Below are 14,399 nucleotides of genomic sequence, written 5' to 3' on the forward strand. Positions count from 1 at the left end.
CCAGCTGGGAGGGTGGTGCTGGTTGGGGGCTTCAGTCCCATTTGGGGGGGTCTAATAATGGTGTGGGTCCTGGTACTGGTTGGGAGCACCAGGACAATCTGCAGGGGCTCTGGGACTGGCTGGGGACCAGCTGGGGACAAGTCAGGGACTCGGTACCAGCTGAGGGGGCCACGGTGCAGACTGGGGGCTTCCAGTCCCAACTGGAGGCCCTGAACTGGCTGGGGAGCCTGGTACTGGTGTTGGGAGGGTTTGGGGCTGGCTGGGGAGCCTGGTACTGGTGTTGGGAGGGTTTGGGGCTGGCTGGGGAGCCTGGTACTGGTGTTGGGAGGGTTTGGGGCTGGCTGCAGGGGCTGGTACTGGTGAGGGGATCCTGCACTGGCTGGGGGGGCAGCAGTGGCTGAGGGGGATTTGATTCTGTCCTGAGGTTCCAGTATTGGCTGAGGAGCTCTCGTCCTGGTGTCCCTGTGCCGGTGGCTGTGGGGGGACACAGTCTGGTCTGGCTGGGGGGGGGTCTGACACCGGCGGTCGCTGCTGGTGCGGGATGCCCAGCGCCGGCCCGGGGGCTCCGGTACCATTCCGGGGGGTGATGGCACCGGCAGCTCCGGTACCGGCCGGGGGTGCTGCCGGTTTGGGGGCGATGCCAGCGGGGCTCCGGTGCTGCAGTGCCGCGGGTGCCAGCGGCGCTGCGGCAGCCGGGGCGGGGAGGGTGGAAGGGGCCGGTACCGGGGGCGGCGGGGCCGGGCGGGGCGGGGCGGGCCCGGGGCGGCGCTGCCGGTGCCGCTGCCGGCGCTGCCGGTGCCGGTGCCGGTCCGGTCCGGCGGGCCCGGGGCCGCGTGCGGGCGGGGCGGGGGCGGCGCTGCCGGCCCGGCCCGGGGCGGGGGGGCCGGACGGGACGGTGACGGTCCCCGGCGCGGCGGGCCCGGCGCGGCCGCTGGCGGAGCATGAGGGAGCCATGAGCCCGCTGCGGGGGTGGCTGCTGGCCGCGCTGCTCTCGCTCGCCCCGCGGGCAGGTAGGTCCGGACCCGCTCCCGCTCCGCCATTGCCCCGGTACCGGCTCCGGTACCGGCCGCGCATCGCTCCCGCCGCGCTCCCGGCCCCGCATCGCCCCGCTCCGCTCCCGGCCCCGCCGCCGCCGCTGCGGCTTTTTCGCTGCATCGACACATTTTTCCGCAGCGCCGCCCCGCAGAGCCCCGGGAGGGGCCGGGCCCGCGATCCCCCCGCACCTGCCCGGCCCCGGCCCCGCAGCCCCAGCTCCGCACCTGCCCCGGCCCCGCAGCGGCCCCGCAGCCCCGCGTTCCCCCCCCGGCCCCGGCCCCGCGCCCTCCACCGCGCTGTCCCCGCAGCGGCCCCGCCGCGCTCCCTCTCCGGAGGTGGCCGCATCGCAGCCCCCCGTGTCCCCTCCGGGATGCGTCCCCATCTCGCATCCCCCGTTCCCTGCATGCCCCATAGATGTCCTCGGAGCAGCCCTCCACGTCCCCTTGGGATGTGTCCCCATAGCGGCCACGCACCGTGTCCCCTGGCTGTCACCTCCAAAGGTGTCCCTGCACCATTCCTGCTGTCCTCTCCTTGTCCTCTCTAGGGGGATGTCCCCATACCAGTCTTCCATCTCCCATTCGGTGGGCCCATCCCGGCCCTCTCTGTCCCCTGGGTGTCCCCTCTGAGATGTGTCCTCATTCCAGCCCCCTCTTTTCCCTGCATGCTCTCTCCAGGATATGCTGATCCCACCCCAACCTTTCCTCCAGGTGTGCTGGCATTTCTGAGCCCCCTCTCCCCTGCATGCCCCCTTCCGGGATGCATCACTTTATCAGCCACCCATGTCCCCTGTGTGTCCCCTTCAGGACATGCCACTGGATCTGAGACCTCCTGAGCTTCCCCACCCCGCTGTGTTCCCCTCCTGGTCACTCCCATGCCCTGGGCACCCCTCCCAGCCCGTGCTGCCTGGCTGTCCCCTCCTGGGCACACCTGGATGTTCCCCAGCTGTGCATCCTGGGACAATCCCTGTACCCATCCTCCATGTTCCCTGGCCATCCCATCCAGGACACGAGTGTCCCCTTCTTGGGCCACCTCCTGAGCACCTTCACCAACTCTGTCCCCTCATGCTCCCACCCCTGCGTGTTCCCATCTCCCTGTCCCTCCTCATCCCCTTGTCCCCAGGCCCCTGTGTCTCTGTCCCTCCTCCTCCCCAGGTCCGTGTCCCCCAGCCCTCCCAGGGGGCCGTGACCCTGTCCCTGTCCCTGTCCCGCAGGTCCTGCCTCGCAGGCCGGAGCGCTGCCGCGGAGGCTCCCGCGGGCCGCATGGCAGGAAGGGCGGGTGCTCTCCCAAATCACCCACCCCAGCCGGCTGGTGGGGCAGAGCTCGGGAGGAGAAGTCCCAAAGCATCAGTTGGACACCAGGGTCAGGCATGAGCCCGGAGGAGGAGGAGGAGGAGGAGGAGGAGGAGGACCCGTAAGTGAATGAGAGCCCCCAACCCGCTCCCTTTTCAGGGTCCCTGGCAGGAGGTGGCACCTCCAGGTCCCCAGGCAGCGCCGTCGCTGGCCCAGCCACACCCCAGCGTGTACCAGCACCCCGAACCAGAGCCCTGATCCCCCCAGGGACCGTCGCGCTGCCGTGCTCCCCGTGGGGACACGGACTTGTGCCGCAAAATCCCATTAAATCTGGGAACGGGCGGCGCGCGGGTGTTGGGAGAGACGAAGCCAGGAACAGACTCGTGGGTCCGGCAAGGACGGGCTCAGGCTCCCAGATCCCAGCCGGTGCCGCTCCCCAGCGCAGCCCAGGCTCGGGCAGTGCCCCCCACCCATCCCCGCGTTTCGGGATTTGTTTCGGGGAGCATCACACGCGCCCCATCCGGCCCGGGGGAGTTGCGGCGCTGGCAGCCGCGGAGGCCGGCGCCTATCGATCCCCGTGCGCGCCGGAGAAAGGCGAGAGGAGGAGCTGCTCCGGCCGCAGAGGTGATTTACACCGGGCTGGAGTGAAACCGCCGGGAAGCGCCGGCAGCCGCCGCGCTGGCGAGGGGCCAGGGCCGTGTTAACCCGGGGTGTCCCGGCGGGAGGAGCTCGGGGCTGGCTCCGGTGTCAGAGCCCTCTCCGGCAGTGCTGGGATGCGAACGGGGCCCGGGACATCCCTTCCCTGTGATGACAGACAGCTCCTCGTCCCGAGCTGCGCCGGCTTCCCAGCAAGGGCACGGGGCACGCCGCGATGAGTTTGGCTTTTCTGCCGTTTCCCCGGTGCGCGCCGAGTTTGCCGGGTGTGAGGCCGCGCTGCAGCGCTCGGCTCCCGCTGCCGGCGGCAGGAATCGGGAATTAGGAATTGGGAATTAGGTCAGGAGCGGCGGCGCCGCAGGGCGGGAGGAGCGGCGGCTCCGCTGCCGCGGCCGGGCTGGGCCCAGAGCAGGGGGGACCCTCCGGCACCCCCAACACGGCAACCGGGACGCAGGTGCCATCCCAGGGCTCCAGGGGTGATGGCTTTAAACAAACAAAAAAAAAAAAAAAAAAAAAAAAAAGGTTTTATTTATGCTGAATTTTTCGGTTAAAAAAATGCATCTTCACAGGCTGCGTATTTGGGTTGGGGTTTTAATGATTATTTGAGTTATGAATGTTTTTGGGGTTGACTGCTCTGCCCCCTGCAGGGGCTGCACCTGGCACAGGTGAGCTTCATGGTGCGTGCCTTCGGCTCAGCCTTCACCCTCGATCTCCGGCTGAACCAGTGAGTGACCCGGGGCTCCTGGCAGGGGAGCCGGCACCAGCGAGGGAACCAGGGGGCTGCTGCTGCCCCCCGGGCGGAGGGGAGGAGCTGGGGGTGCCCGGGGAGGGGGGAGCTGTGCTGAGCCATCCCAGCAGTGCGGGTGGAGCATAGGGGACAGGGACCCCAAACCGGGGGGGTCCCGTGCTGGGGTGGTTCCTTGTGTGTGGGTGGTGGGTGGTCTTCCACACCGGGATGGTGCCCTGCACGTGGATCGCTGCTGTCGTCTCCCTCTTCCTCCTCTCCTTCCTCTTCCTCCCCACCCCACGGCCTCTTACCCCCCACCCTCTCCCGGCAGCCACCTCCTCGCCTCCCACTACGTGGAGCGGCACCTCGGCGCGGGCAGCAACGGCAGCCACAGCACGGTAAGATGTGTGCCCCGCCGTGCCAAACCGTGCCGTGCCAAACCGTGCCGTGCCAAACCACGCCGTGCCAAACCACGCCGTGCCAAACCGTGCCGTGCCAAACCGTGCCGTGCCAAACCGTGCCATGCCAAACCGTGCCGTGCCAAACCACGCCGTGCCAAACCACGCTGTGCTGTGCTGTGCCAAACTACACCATGCTGTGTAAAATGTGCTGTGCCAGTGCAGGGGTTGTGGTGGCCAATTCATAAATCCCACAAAAGCCCAGGAATGGTCCCCAGCGGCTCATTATCCCCCCACCCACCCCTGGGTGCCCCTGGGTGCCCAGCCCTGCCTGGCAGGGTGCTGCCACGGTGCTGGGGGATGCTCCTGGAGCAGGGCATCCTGAGGGTGCCTGGCCCTGAACCCCAGAGCCCTGAGCCCGGTGTGGGGCAGGGCGGCACCCCCGAGGCTCAGCGCCGTCCCCGCTCCGCAGGGCGCAGGGGAGCACTGCTACTACCAGGGCCGGATCCGGGGGCAGCCCCGCTCCTTCGCCGCCCTCTCCAGCTGCCAGGGCCTGCGGTGAGTATCCCCCGGGCCGGCGGGGGGGCCGGGGCTGCACCCCTCTGCACCCCGACACGGCCGCCTCTGTTTGCAGCGGGGTCTTCTCGGACGGCCGAGCCACGTACCTGATCGAGCCCCAGGCGGGCGCCGAGCGCGGGCAGGTGAGCGCTGCCACCGCCCCAAGGTGGCTCTGCCTGTCGCTTGGGGACAGCCATGGGGACACGGGGACGTGGCAGTCCTCCTGTGGCACGCATGGCCGTGACACGCCTCTCCCCGCGGCAGGGTCTTCGACCGCACATCGTGCAGCGCATCCCCAGCTGCCCCCGACTGGGTGAGCGTCCTCACAAAGCTGTCCCCTGGCGGTCACCTCGGTGGCCCTGTGTCCTGCTGTGCCACCAGCTCTGTCCCTTCCCTTCAGGCTGCCTCTTCCCTGCGCTGAGCCAGCGTGTCCCGGCTGGGATTCCAAAGCTGCGGCGGCGGCGGCAGGTCAGTGGGGACAGCGGGGTGCACAGGGGACAGAGGACACGGGCAGGGGACCGTGGCTGATCTCTGCTCGGTGGCTGAGGGTACAGCCAGGTGCCTCCACCACGTCCAAGAAAAGGACCAGCTAGCGTGGCAGAGCTCGGAAAATGCAAAAGGCTTAAGTCCTTTAACTCAGAGTTCAAACCCTCTCCCTAGCTTAACTCAAATCATCTCCCATGACTAACTACCCTCTCTTAACCAACCTCATCACAGCCCTCTCCTGTGCCCTCCCAATGTTAATTGCAGTAGCCTTCCTCACGCTCCTCCGTGGGTGTTTGCAGAGTGCTGTTCCTGCCGGGAACGCTGATGGGGCCGCATCCCAACCTCCCCGTGGCTCTGCCCGCTCCCTGCATCCCAAACATCCCCGGAGGGCTCGGGAGCTCCATCCCGGCTCAGCCGCGGGTTCCCCCTGCAGGTCCGCCGAGCCCAGCACACGGTGCACAGCGAGACCAAGTACATCGAGCTGGCCGTGGTGAACGACCATGAGCTGGTGAGCGGGGGCGTTCCGGGGCTGCCGGGGGCGGTGAGGGGTCGGCCTGGCCCCCCTCCCAACCCCACCTGGGCCTGCTGTGCCCCCAGTTCCTGCAGCTCCGCAGGTCCGTAGTTCTCACCAGCAACTTCGCCAAGTCCGTGGTCAACCTGGCTGACATGGTGAGGGGGGACTCAGGGAGGAATTTGTCCCTGGGGGGGTTGTCCCTGGGAGGATAATCCCCGGCATCTGAAGGATTTGTCCCTTGGGGGCTTCATTACCCTTCATTCCCAAGGGATTTATCCCCAGTGGGCAATTCCTGGTTTTATCCCCACCCTGGTGGGTTTGTCCCTGCTGGGGTTATCCCTGAGGGGACTGTTCCCAGCAGCTGGTGGATCTGTTCCCAGGGAGTTTTTCCCTAATTCCTGCTGGTTTATCCCGGGGTTTGGTCCTCAGCACCTGCTGCGTTGGTCCCTTCAGAGTTTGGCCCCAGGGAATTTGTCCCGCTGTTGTTTTTCCTTTGGCACTTGCTGGGTTTGTCCCTGGGGAATTGTCCCTGGTGACCGATGTGTGTGCCCAGCTCCTGGAGTTGTCCACACGGGTTTGTCCCTGGGAGGGGTGGCGTCCCCCGCACCGTCCCTTTGTCCCCACAGATCTACAAGGAGCAGCTCAACACCCGCATCGTGCTGGTGGCCATGGAAACGTGGGCGGCCGAGGACCGGATCCGCGTGGGAAAAGACTCCCTGGAGACCCTGAACGAGTTTGTGAAGTACCGGCGGGAGGGGCTGGCAGAGCACAGCGACGCCGTCCACCTCTTCTCGTGAGCGCTGCGCCCACGCGTCCCCCCCGGGGCCGGGGACAGCGTCCCCCGTCCCCACCATCCTCTTCCTCGCAGGGGTCGGACGTTTCAGAGCAGCCGCAGCGGCACCGCCTTTGTCGGGGGCATCTGCTCCGCTGCCCGCGCCTGCGGCGTCAACGAGGTGGGTGCGGTGGGACCCCCCCGAGGGGCGCTGGGGACAGGGACGGGGGTCCCCGAGGTGACACCGCGTCCCTCCCGAGCAGTACGGGAACGTGGCTTCCATGGCGGTGACACTGGCACAGACCCTGGGGCAGAACGTGGGCATGATGTGGAACAAGCACCGCACGGCCGCAGGTACCGCGGGGACAGTGGCGACAATGGGGACACGCCACGGTGCCACCGGGCTGGCAGCGGGACATTGTGCAGCCTCAGCCCTCTCCTCTCCTCGCAGGGGACTGTCGCTGTCCGGACCCCTGGCTGGGCTGTATCATGGAGGACACAGGGTGGGTGCCCGCTCGGGGTGGCGCTGCCACATCCCTGCCACATCTGCCACATCCCTGCCACATCCCTGCCACATCTGTCACATCTCTGCCACATCTGTCACATCCGTGCCACATCCTCTGCCATATCCCTGCCACATCCCTGCCACATCCCAGCCACATCTGTCACAGCCCAGCCACATCTCTGCCACATCCTCTGCCACATCCCAGCCACATCTGCCACATCCGTGCCACATCTGTCACAGCCCAGCCACATCCCTGCCACATCCCTGTCACATCCGTGCCACATCTCCCACATCCCAGCCACATCTGCCACATCCCTGCCACATCTGTCACATCCCTGCCACACCCCTGCCACACCCCTGCCACATCCCAGCCACATCTGTCACAGCCCAGCCACATCCCTGCCACATCCCTGTCACATCCGTGCCACATCCCTGCCACATCCTCTGCCACATCTGTCACATCCCTGTCACATCCCTGCCACATCCCTGCCACATCCCTGCCACATCTGCCACATCCCTGCCACATCCTCTGCTACATCCCTGCCACATCCCTGCCACATCTGCCACATCCCTGCCACATCTCTGCCACATCCCTGTCACATCCGTGCCACACCCCTGCCACATCCCTGCCACACCTCGTGTCACCGCTGCCGAGCTCCTGCCCGGGTTGCTGTGTCCGGCAGTGCCCCCGGGCAGGGTGTGGCGGTGTGACAGTGACAGTGACAGTGACAATGACAGTGACAATGACCCCACCCCTCAGGTATTACCTCCCGCGGAAGTTCTCCCGCTGCAGCATCGATGAGTACAACCAGTTCCTGCAGGACGGCGGCGGCAGCTGCCTCTTCAACAAACCCCTGAAGGTAAAGCGGCCCTCCCGGCCCCTCTGGGGTCACAGCGGGGACCGATGCTCTGGGGGCGCCTCCCAGGGTCCCTCGAGGTGTCCCCAGCCCCGGCTGAACTCGCGGAGCGGGGGAGCCTCGTGCCTGGCAGCAGTTTGGGGGTGCTGCCATTCCCGGGGATGTGATGCCCTTTGGGGGGCTCACGGCAGGGGATGGCTCGGGGTCCCCAGCAGCTCCCGTGTGTGTGTGTGTGTGTCCTGTCCTGTCCCCCCTCGGTGCCGGCAGCTCCTGGATCCCCCGGAGTGCGGCAATGGCTTCGTGGAGGCGGGCGAGGAGTGCGACTGCGGCTCGCTGGCGGTGAGCGGGGCCAGGGGCTGCTCCCCCCGCCCGGGGGGGCTGCAGGGCTGCCCAGGGGCTGATTGCAGCCGCTGTCCCGGCAGGAGTGCGCGAGGAGCGGTGGAAGCTGCTGCAAGAAATGCACCCTGACCCACGACGCCATGTGCAGCGATGGGCTCTGCTGCAAGGGCTGCAAGGTGAGGGCATGGGGGCACCCGGGGGGCTCGGGGGGGGCAGGATCCGGATGTGGATCCGCTGGGGTCCCGTCCCCTCCTGCTGAGCGGGGTTTGTGCCCCGGGCAGTACGAGCCACGTGGAGTGTCCTGCCGGGAGGCTGTGAACGAGTGCGACATCCCTGAGACCTGCACCGGGGACTCCAGCCAGGTCAGTGGGGCCAGGGGACACCGTGGGACACGTTGTGAGGCCTTGTGGCATCACCCAACCTCTTCTCCATGTCCCCACAGTGTCCCCCCAACCTCCACAAGCTGGATGGGTACTTCTGTGAGAACGAGCAGGTGAGTTCAGCCCAGGGCTGGGCTGAGCACATCCCCACAGGCTCCTTGTGCATGTTAAAAGTGCATTTGGGACTGTCCAAGGCTTGGAGCAGCCTGGCCTGGTGGGAGCTGTCCCTGCCATGGCAGGGGATGGAACTGGATGGGCTTTAAGGTCCCTTCCAACCCAAACCAGTTTGTGACTTTTTGTCAGCAACCGCAGCCACAGCTGAGCCATGCACGCACACCTGGGTGTGGGTTTGAGGGTTTTGGGGGTCCTGAGCCCCTGGGTGTGGGTTTGGGGGTTTTGGGGGTCCTGAGCCCCTGGGTGTGGGTTTGGGGGTTTTGGGGGTCCTGAGCCCCTGGGTGTGGGTTTGGGGGTCCTGCTGTCCCCTGGCTGTGTACACATCTGGCTTTTGATCCCTACACCACACGAGCTGGGGCAGTGCTCCTGGGACCAGGCATGGGGGGATGTGTGTGGGGGCTCATTGTCCCTGCAGGGCACATGGGTGAGCCCCTCTGCAGCCTCGACACCTCTCCCCAGTCCCCTGAGCCCTGTCCAGCCCCTGATCCTCCTCCAGGACCCCTGATTGCTGTCCTGTCCCCTGAGCCCCTTCCAGGACCCCTGACTGCTCTCCAACCCCTGAGCCCTCTCCAGCCCCTGAACTTCCCCCAGTCTTGACCCCTCTCCAGCCCCTGAGTCCCCTTCAGGACCCCTGTCCCCTCTCCTGTCCCCTGAGTCTCCCCCAGCCCTGACCCCTCTCCAGCCCCTGAGCCCCTTCCAGTTCCCTGATCCCTCTCCAGCCTCTGAGTTTCCCCCAGCCCTGACCCCTCTCCAGCCCCTAAACCTCCTCCAGTCCCCTGACCCCTCTCCAGCCCCTAAACCTCCCCCAGCCCTGACTGCTCTTCTGTCCCCTGAGTCTCCCCCACCCTGTCCCCTCTCCAGCCCCGAATCTCCCCCACCCTGACCCTGTCTCCTCCCGCAGGGCCGATGCTACGGCGGGCGCTGCAAGACCCGGGACCGTCAGTGCAACGCGCTCTGGGGCCGCAGTGAGTGCGGGCGGGGCCGGGAGGGGACGCGGGGGTGACGAGCGGGTGACACTCGCTCCTCTCTGCCAGGCTCGGCCGAGCGCTTCTGCTACGAGAAGCTGAACGTGGAGGGGACGGAGCGGGGGAACTGCGGCCGCGAGGGGCTGGGCTGGCTGCAGTGCAACAAGCAGTGAGTGTCCCCTGTCCCCTCACACCGCCCCTCCCGCTGCCACCTGCCCGCCCTGGTTATTGGAATACAATCCCAATATTGCCGGATGGAACGTGCCTGGGCTTGTCTGGCCCTTGCTGCTTGGCCAAGGGCGGCAGCTGTGGTGGTTTCACCTCAGAGACACCTTTGGCTGGCTGGATGCTGCAGCTGGCACCTGGGACAAGTCCAGGCCTGCAGGAGCTCAGGTTTACCTCTGGAGGAAAGGCTTTAGGCCATGGGGAAGGAAAAGGGAGATGGGTCCTGCTGGAGGATTTCGATCCAGAGCTTTATTCCTGGCACACAGGCCTCTGAATGCAGCAACAGCTCCAACAGAACGGCCAAACCGCGTGGTTGCTGTGTCTTTTAACCCCAGGGAGAGGGGGAGGGAATGGGTAGGGATACCACCAACCAGGTAAAGGAGGGGAAGTCTCAAGGGACAAATGACACCTGAATAGCCCAATGTCCCCAGGGCTGAGAGGCATCTTTTGAACTTCACCAATCACACAACTGCCCTTGCTGCCATACCGAGACTGATGGACAGCTCTCAGCAGGAGGCAATGGGAGGGGAAGGGAGAGGGTATTGGCACACCTGGGAGAAGAGCTGGGATAGCTGAAACAGGCAATTACATCACACTGCAACACCTGGTGACACCACCGCTGTCCCCCTTGAAGGGATGTCCTGTGCGGCTTCCTCCTGTGTGCCAACATCTCGGGCTCGCCGCGGCTGGGGGAGCTCAGCGGGGAGATCGCCACCACCACCTTCTACCACCAGAACCGCTACGTGGACTGCAGGTACCGGCAGCGCTGGCACCGGCACCGCCCGCGGCCCCTCGGGGCGCCGGTGTCACCCGGTGTCACCCGGTGTCACCCGGGGGCTGTCCTCCCACAGGGGCGGCCACGTGCAGCTGGTGGATGGCTCGGACCTGAGCTACGTGGAGGACGGGACGCCCTGCGGGCCCGGAATGCTCTGTCTCGACCGCAAATGCCTTCCAGCCACCGCCTTTAACTTCAGCTCCTGCCCCGGCAGCTGGGACGGGAAGATCTGCTTCGATCACGGGGTGAGGGGCGCGCTGGGGACAGGGGACACCCTGGGGGTGGCACAGTCCGTCCCTACGAACGGGATTCGTGATGGTTCCTGGAGCATGTCAGGGTGCAAAAAACCAACACGGCACAAGGGGGTTTGCAGTGATAATCAAAACAAATGCACCTTGATTGAATGACCAGAGCAAAATGCAATAGAGGGATTAAGGGAGAGAAAAAGATAGAGAAGAAGAGAGAAAAGAGAGAGAGAGAGGGGGATATAGCTACCAAACGTAGCAATATCCCCACACTCATGTGGGGATAGTTTTTCTGAGTCGGGGTTTATTTGGGCGAGTGAAAAGTTTAGTGCAGTCAGGAGGATACTTAGGGTTAGTATGAATAAGGTTATGTTTATTATTCTTCTCTGAATTTAAACCAGATTCTAAGGATTGGAAGTCAATTGTAATTAATATTCTAGAAGAGTAAGATCCTCATCAGTAGATAGAAATGTAGAGGAACAGACCTTTGGTCCAGTCCAGTCAAGGATCCACCTGTTATGTCAGGGAGATCTCAAAATCTCTGGCTAACTCAGAGGTTTTTATTATGATAAGTCTATTGCAAATTCTGAGGGAGGGGAAACAGATACAATAAGAAATAGGTGTAACAGGTAGTCCATGTTCTCAGCAGTAAACCAGAGCCATTGTCTTCTTGGTCCAGTGGTCACAACCTGCAGGCAAACATCTCGCTGTGGTCAGCTTTGGTCCCCCACACACCTGCCCCGGGCTGGGGGGTTCAGTCCCAGTCCTTGGGAGGAGCAGAGGAGCCTTTTCACATGGGGGTTTCATGTCTCAGTCCTTGATGGAGAGGCTCCTTACATCTCAGTCTGTCTGTCACGGTGGTTGTAAAACAGGTGAGGGTCTTCTGTGGGAGACCACCCAGAACTCAGGAGAAGTCCAGCCAGGCTGAGAGGTGGGAGAGCTCCCAGGGCTGTTGTTGAAAAAAGGGCACAGTGCCCCCTTCTCTGGGCTCATACAGCAAACAACACCTGTGAAAACAGTAACTTAGTACTGTGCTCTCAGGTCTCTGGGCCTTGCTGGCATGTGACTTTGTCCTTCAGAGCCAGAGATTTTAGACAGGGGGTTTTCTCTTCAGTGATCCCCAAATGAGGCAGATGAGGGAACATTCGGACAGACTCTGACAGGGGGTGGCACTGTCCTGTCACAGGTTTGCAGCAACGAGGGGAAGTGCATCTGCCGGGCGGAGTGGACGGGCAAGGACTGCAGCGTCTATGACCCCATCCCGGAGCCGAAGCCCACGGGGGAGACGGAGCGATACAAGGGTCCGTGTGCCCGCGGGGACAGGGCTCCCTGCTGTCCCAGGCCACACAGGCTGTCCCGCTTTGTCCCCAGCCAGAGTGTCCCCCACCCGCCCTGGTGCCGCAGCTCAGCCGGGCAGGGCTGCGTTTGTCCCCTCTCCCAGGTGCCCACAGCTCTGGGCCATGCCTGGGGCTGTGTCCCCGTGTCCCCGCATCCTGTCCCCTCTGAGGTGGGTCCCTGTGCTGGGTTTGCCTCCCTCCCGGCTCCCCCCAGCGCTGGGGCTGTGTCCTGGTGTCCCCATGTCCCCTCCCCACTGATCTGTTCCCTGTGGCTGGGTTTGTCCCTTTCCCGACTCCCCAGGGCTATGTCCCCATATCCCCATGTCCCTATGTCCCCATGTCCCCTTGCCACTGACGTGTGACCCTGTCCCCTCCTCCCTGTCCCGTCTGTCACAGGTCCCAGTGGCACCAATATCATTATCGGCTCCATCGCGGGGGCCGTGCTGGTGGCTGCCATCGTCCTAGGGGGGACAGGCTGGGGATTTAAGTAAGCAGCCACCGCATGGCTCGTCCCCTCTGCTGCTGCTGTCACCGGCCACGTCCCCTCCGCACAGCGTCACTGCCGGGACACTGCCAGTCCCCCCGCGGTGTGGCCTCGGCTCCCCTGGCCCTGCCTGGTCCCCTGGCCCTGCCTGGTCCCTTGTCCCATCCCCTGCCTGCCCCCAGCCCTGCCTGCCCTGCCTGCATGTGCCATCGGGGTGCCACTGTCACCCCGAGCCCGTGGCTGTGTCCCCAAGCATGGGGTGCTGGGTCGGGGCCCCCCCGGGACACTGCTGCTGCCTGTGGGGGGACCGGGGACACCGGGGTGGGGACACAGCGGGGACACGGGGGTGGTGGCACTAACGCTGCTCTCCTCTCCCCCTGCCACCCCCCCAAGGAACATCCGCCGAGGAAGGTACGACCCGGCGCAGCAGGGAGTGTAACCGTGTCCCCCCCATCGTCCCGTCACCGTCCCTGTCACCGTCACCGTCACCGTCCGGCAGCCCGACGGCGTGGGAGCCTGTCTGTCCGTGTGCTGTGTGTCCGGCCGTGCTGTCTCCATCTCTGTGCCCCCTCGGCTGAAGGGGAGCAGCCCCCAGGGGAGGGGGCCTGACAGCATCCCCCCCCCCCCCCGGTGCTGGCTCATTTCAGCTCAGTGTCCCCCCGTGTGTCCCTCCCGTGTCACAGCCCCCCACTAAACGCTCCCCACTTCTGTGTTGCAGGTCCGGGGGGGCCTGAGCGGGGCCGCTCTGCCCCACCCCCCCAGCGCCTCATTAACACCAATTAAACGGGGCGGCGCTGCCGAGGCTCCGGCCGAGGAGGAGAGCGCGGGGGGGGCACCCGGGAGCACCCCCCGGCCCCCCCAGCACGGCCACGAATGTACGGGGACCCCCCGGCCCCCCCGGCAGGCGGCACGGGAGCCATGAATGTACCCGCGGGGCCAGGGGACCCCCGGCCACATCCCCACATCCCCCTGCCCTCCAGCAGCATCTTCCAGCTGGGCCCTGGCACCCCAAAAGGCAGGGCAGTGTCCCCAGGATGGGGCCAGTGTCCCCAGGATGGGGCCAGGGTCCCCAGGACAATGCCAGTGTCCCCAGGACCAGGCCAGTGTCCCCAGGACAAGGTCAGCATCCCCAGAATGGGGCCAGTGCCCCCAGGACAAGGCCAGTGTCCCCAGATCGGGGCCAGTGTCCCCAGGACCAGGCCAGTGTCCCCAGAATGGGGCCAGCATCCCCAGAATGGGGCCAGTGTCCCCAGGACCAGGCCAGTGTCCCCAGGACAAGGCCAGTGTCCCCAGGATGGGGCCAGTGTCCCCAGGACAATGCCAGTGTCCCCAGGACCAGGCCAGTGTCCCCAGGACAATGTCAGCATCCCCAGAATGGGGCCAGCATCCCCAGAATGGGGCCAGTGTCCCCAGGATGGGGCCAGTGTCCCCAGGACAACGTCAGCATCCCCAGAATGGGGCCAATGTCCCCAGGACCAGGCCAGTGCCCATCCCCAGTTCAGGCCTGGAGTTGTGCCCCCCCTGCCCAGTGCCCAGGCTGGGTCCCATGGGGTCCTGCACCCCAAATGTGCCTCCCCGCCCCCCAAAGCAGTTCAGCACCCCCACGTTGGGTTTGTCCCCTCAAATTGTCCCCCCATCCCCCAAGCCATGGGACTCTGAAGTCCCCAATGGTGGGACAGG

The 14,399-nt window shown here is 65.4% G+C and overlaps 1 protein-coding gene across 1 annotated transcript; it reads left to right on the forward strand.

Annotated features, from left to right (window-relative positions):
* The first annotated feature begins 767 nt into the window (after positions 1-767).
* Positions 768-13,430, forward strand: ADAM11 (ADAM metallopeptidase domain 11). The gene is made up of 26 exons (XM_071450691.1): positions 768-1,010; positions 2,246-2,445; positions 3,626-3,702; positions 4,037-4,103; positions 4,576-4,661; positions 4,738-4,804; positions 4,926-4,974; positions 5,062-5,129; positions 5,581-5,655; positions 5,745-5,816; positions 6,288-6,454; positions 6,530-6,614; positions 6,697-6,787; positions 6,885-6,936; positions 7,699-7,798; positions 8,063-8,134; positions 8,218-8,310; positions 8,416-8,496; positions 8,577-8,627; positions 9,590-9,653; positions 9,723-9,822; positions 10,513-10,632; positions 10,730-10,898; positions 12,085-12,199; positions 12,632-12,722; positions 13,113-13,430. Exons 1-26 carry the CDS (start codon positions 953-955, stop codon positions 13,156-13,158), a joined length of 2,316 nt encoding a protein of 771 aa, XP_071306792.1. The 5' UTR covers positions 768-952; the 3' UTR covers positions 13,159-13,430.
* Positions 13,431-14,399: the final 969 nt, after the last annotated feature.

This window comes from Agelaius tricolor, unplaced genomic scaffold (genome assembly GCF_023055355.1).
Source record: "Agelaius tricolor isolate 1412-34295 unplaced genomic scaffold, bAgeTri1.0.p SCAF_31, whole genome shotgun sequence".
NCBI lineage: Eukaryota > Metazoa > Chordata > Aves > Passeriformes > Icteridae > Agelaius > Agelaius tricolor.

Coding starts and splice junctions, on each gene's coding strand:
- ADAM11 (XM_071450691.1), top strand. CDS start 953: ATGAGCCCGCTGCGGGGGTGGCTGCTGGCCGCGCTGCTCTCGCTCGCC. Junction 5,817..6,287: donor TGGTCAACCTGGCTGACATG/GTGAGGGGGGAC, acceptor TTGTCCCCACAG/ATCTACAAGGAGCAGCTCAA. Junction 10,633..10,729: donor AACCGCTACGTGGACTGCAG/GTACCGGCAGCG, acceptor GTCCTCCCACAG/GGGCGGCCACGTGCAGCTGG.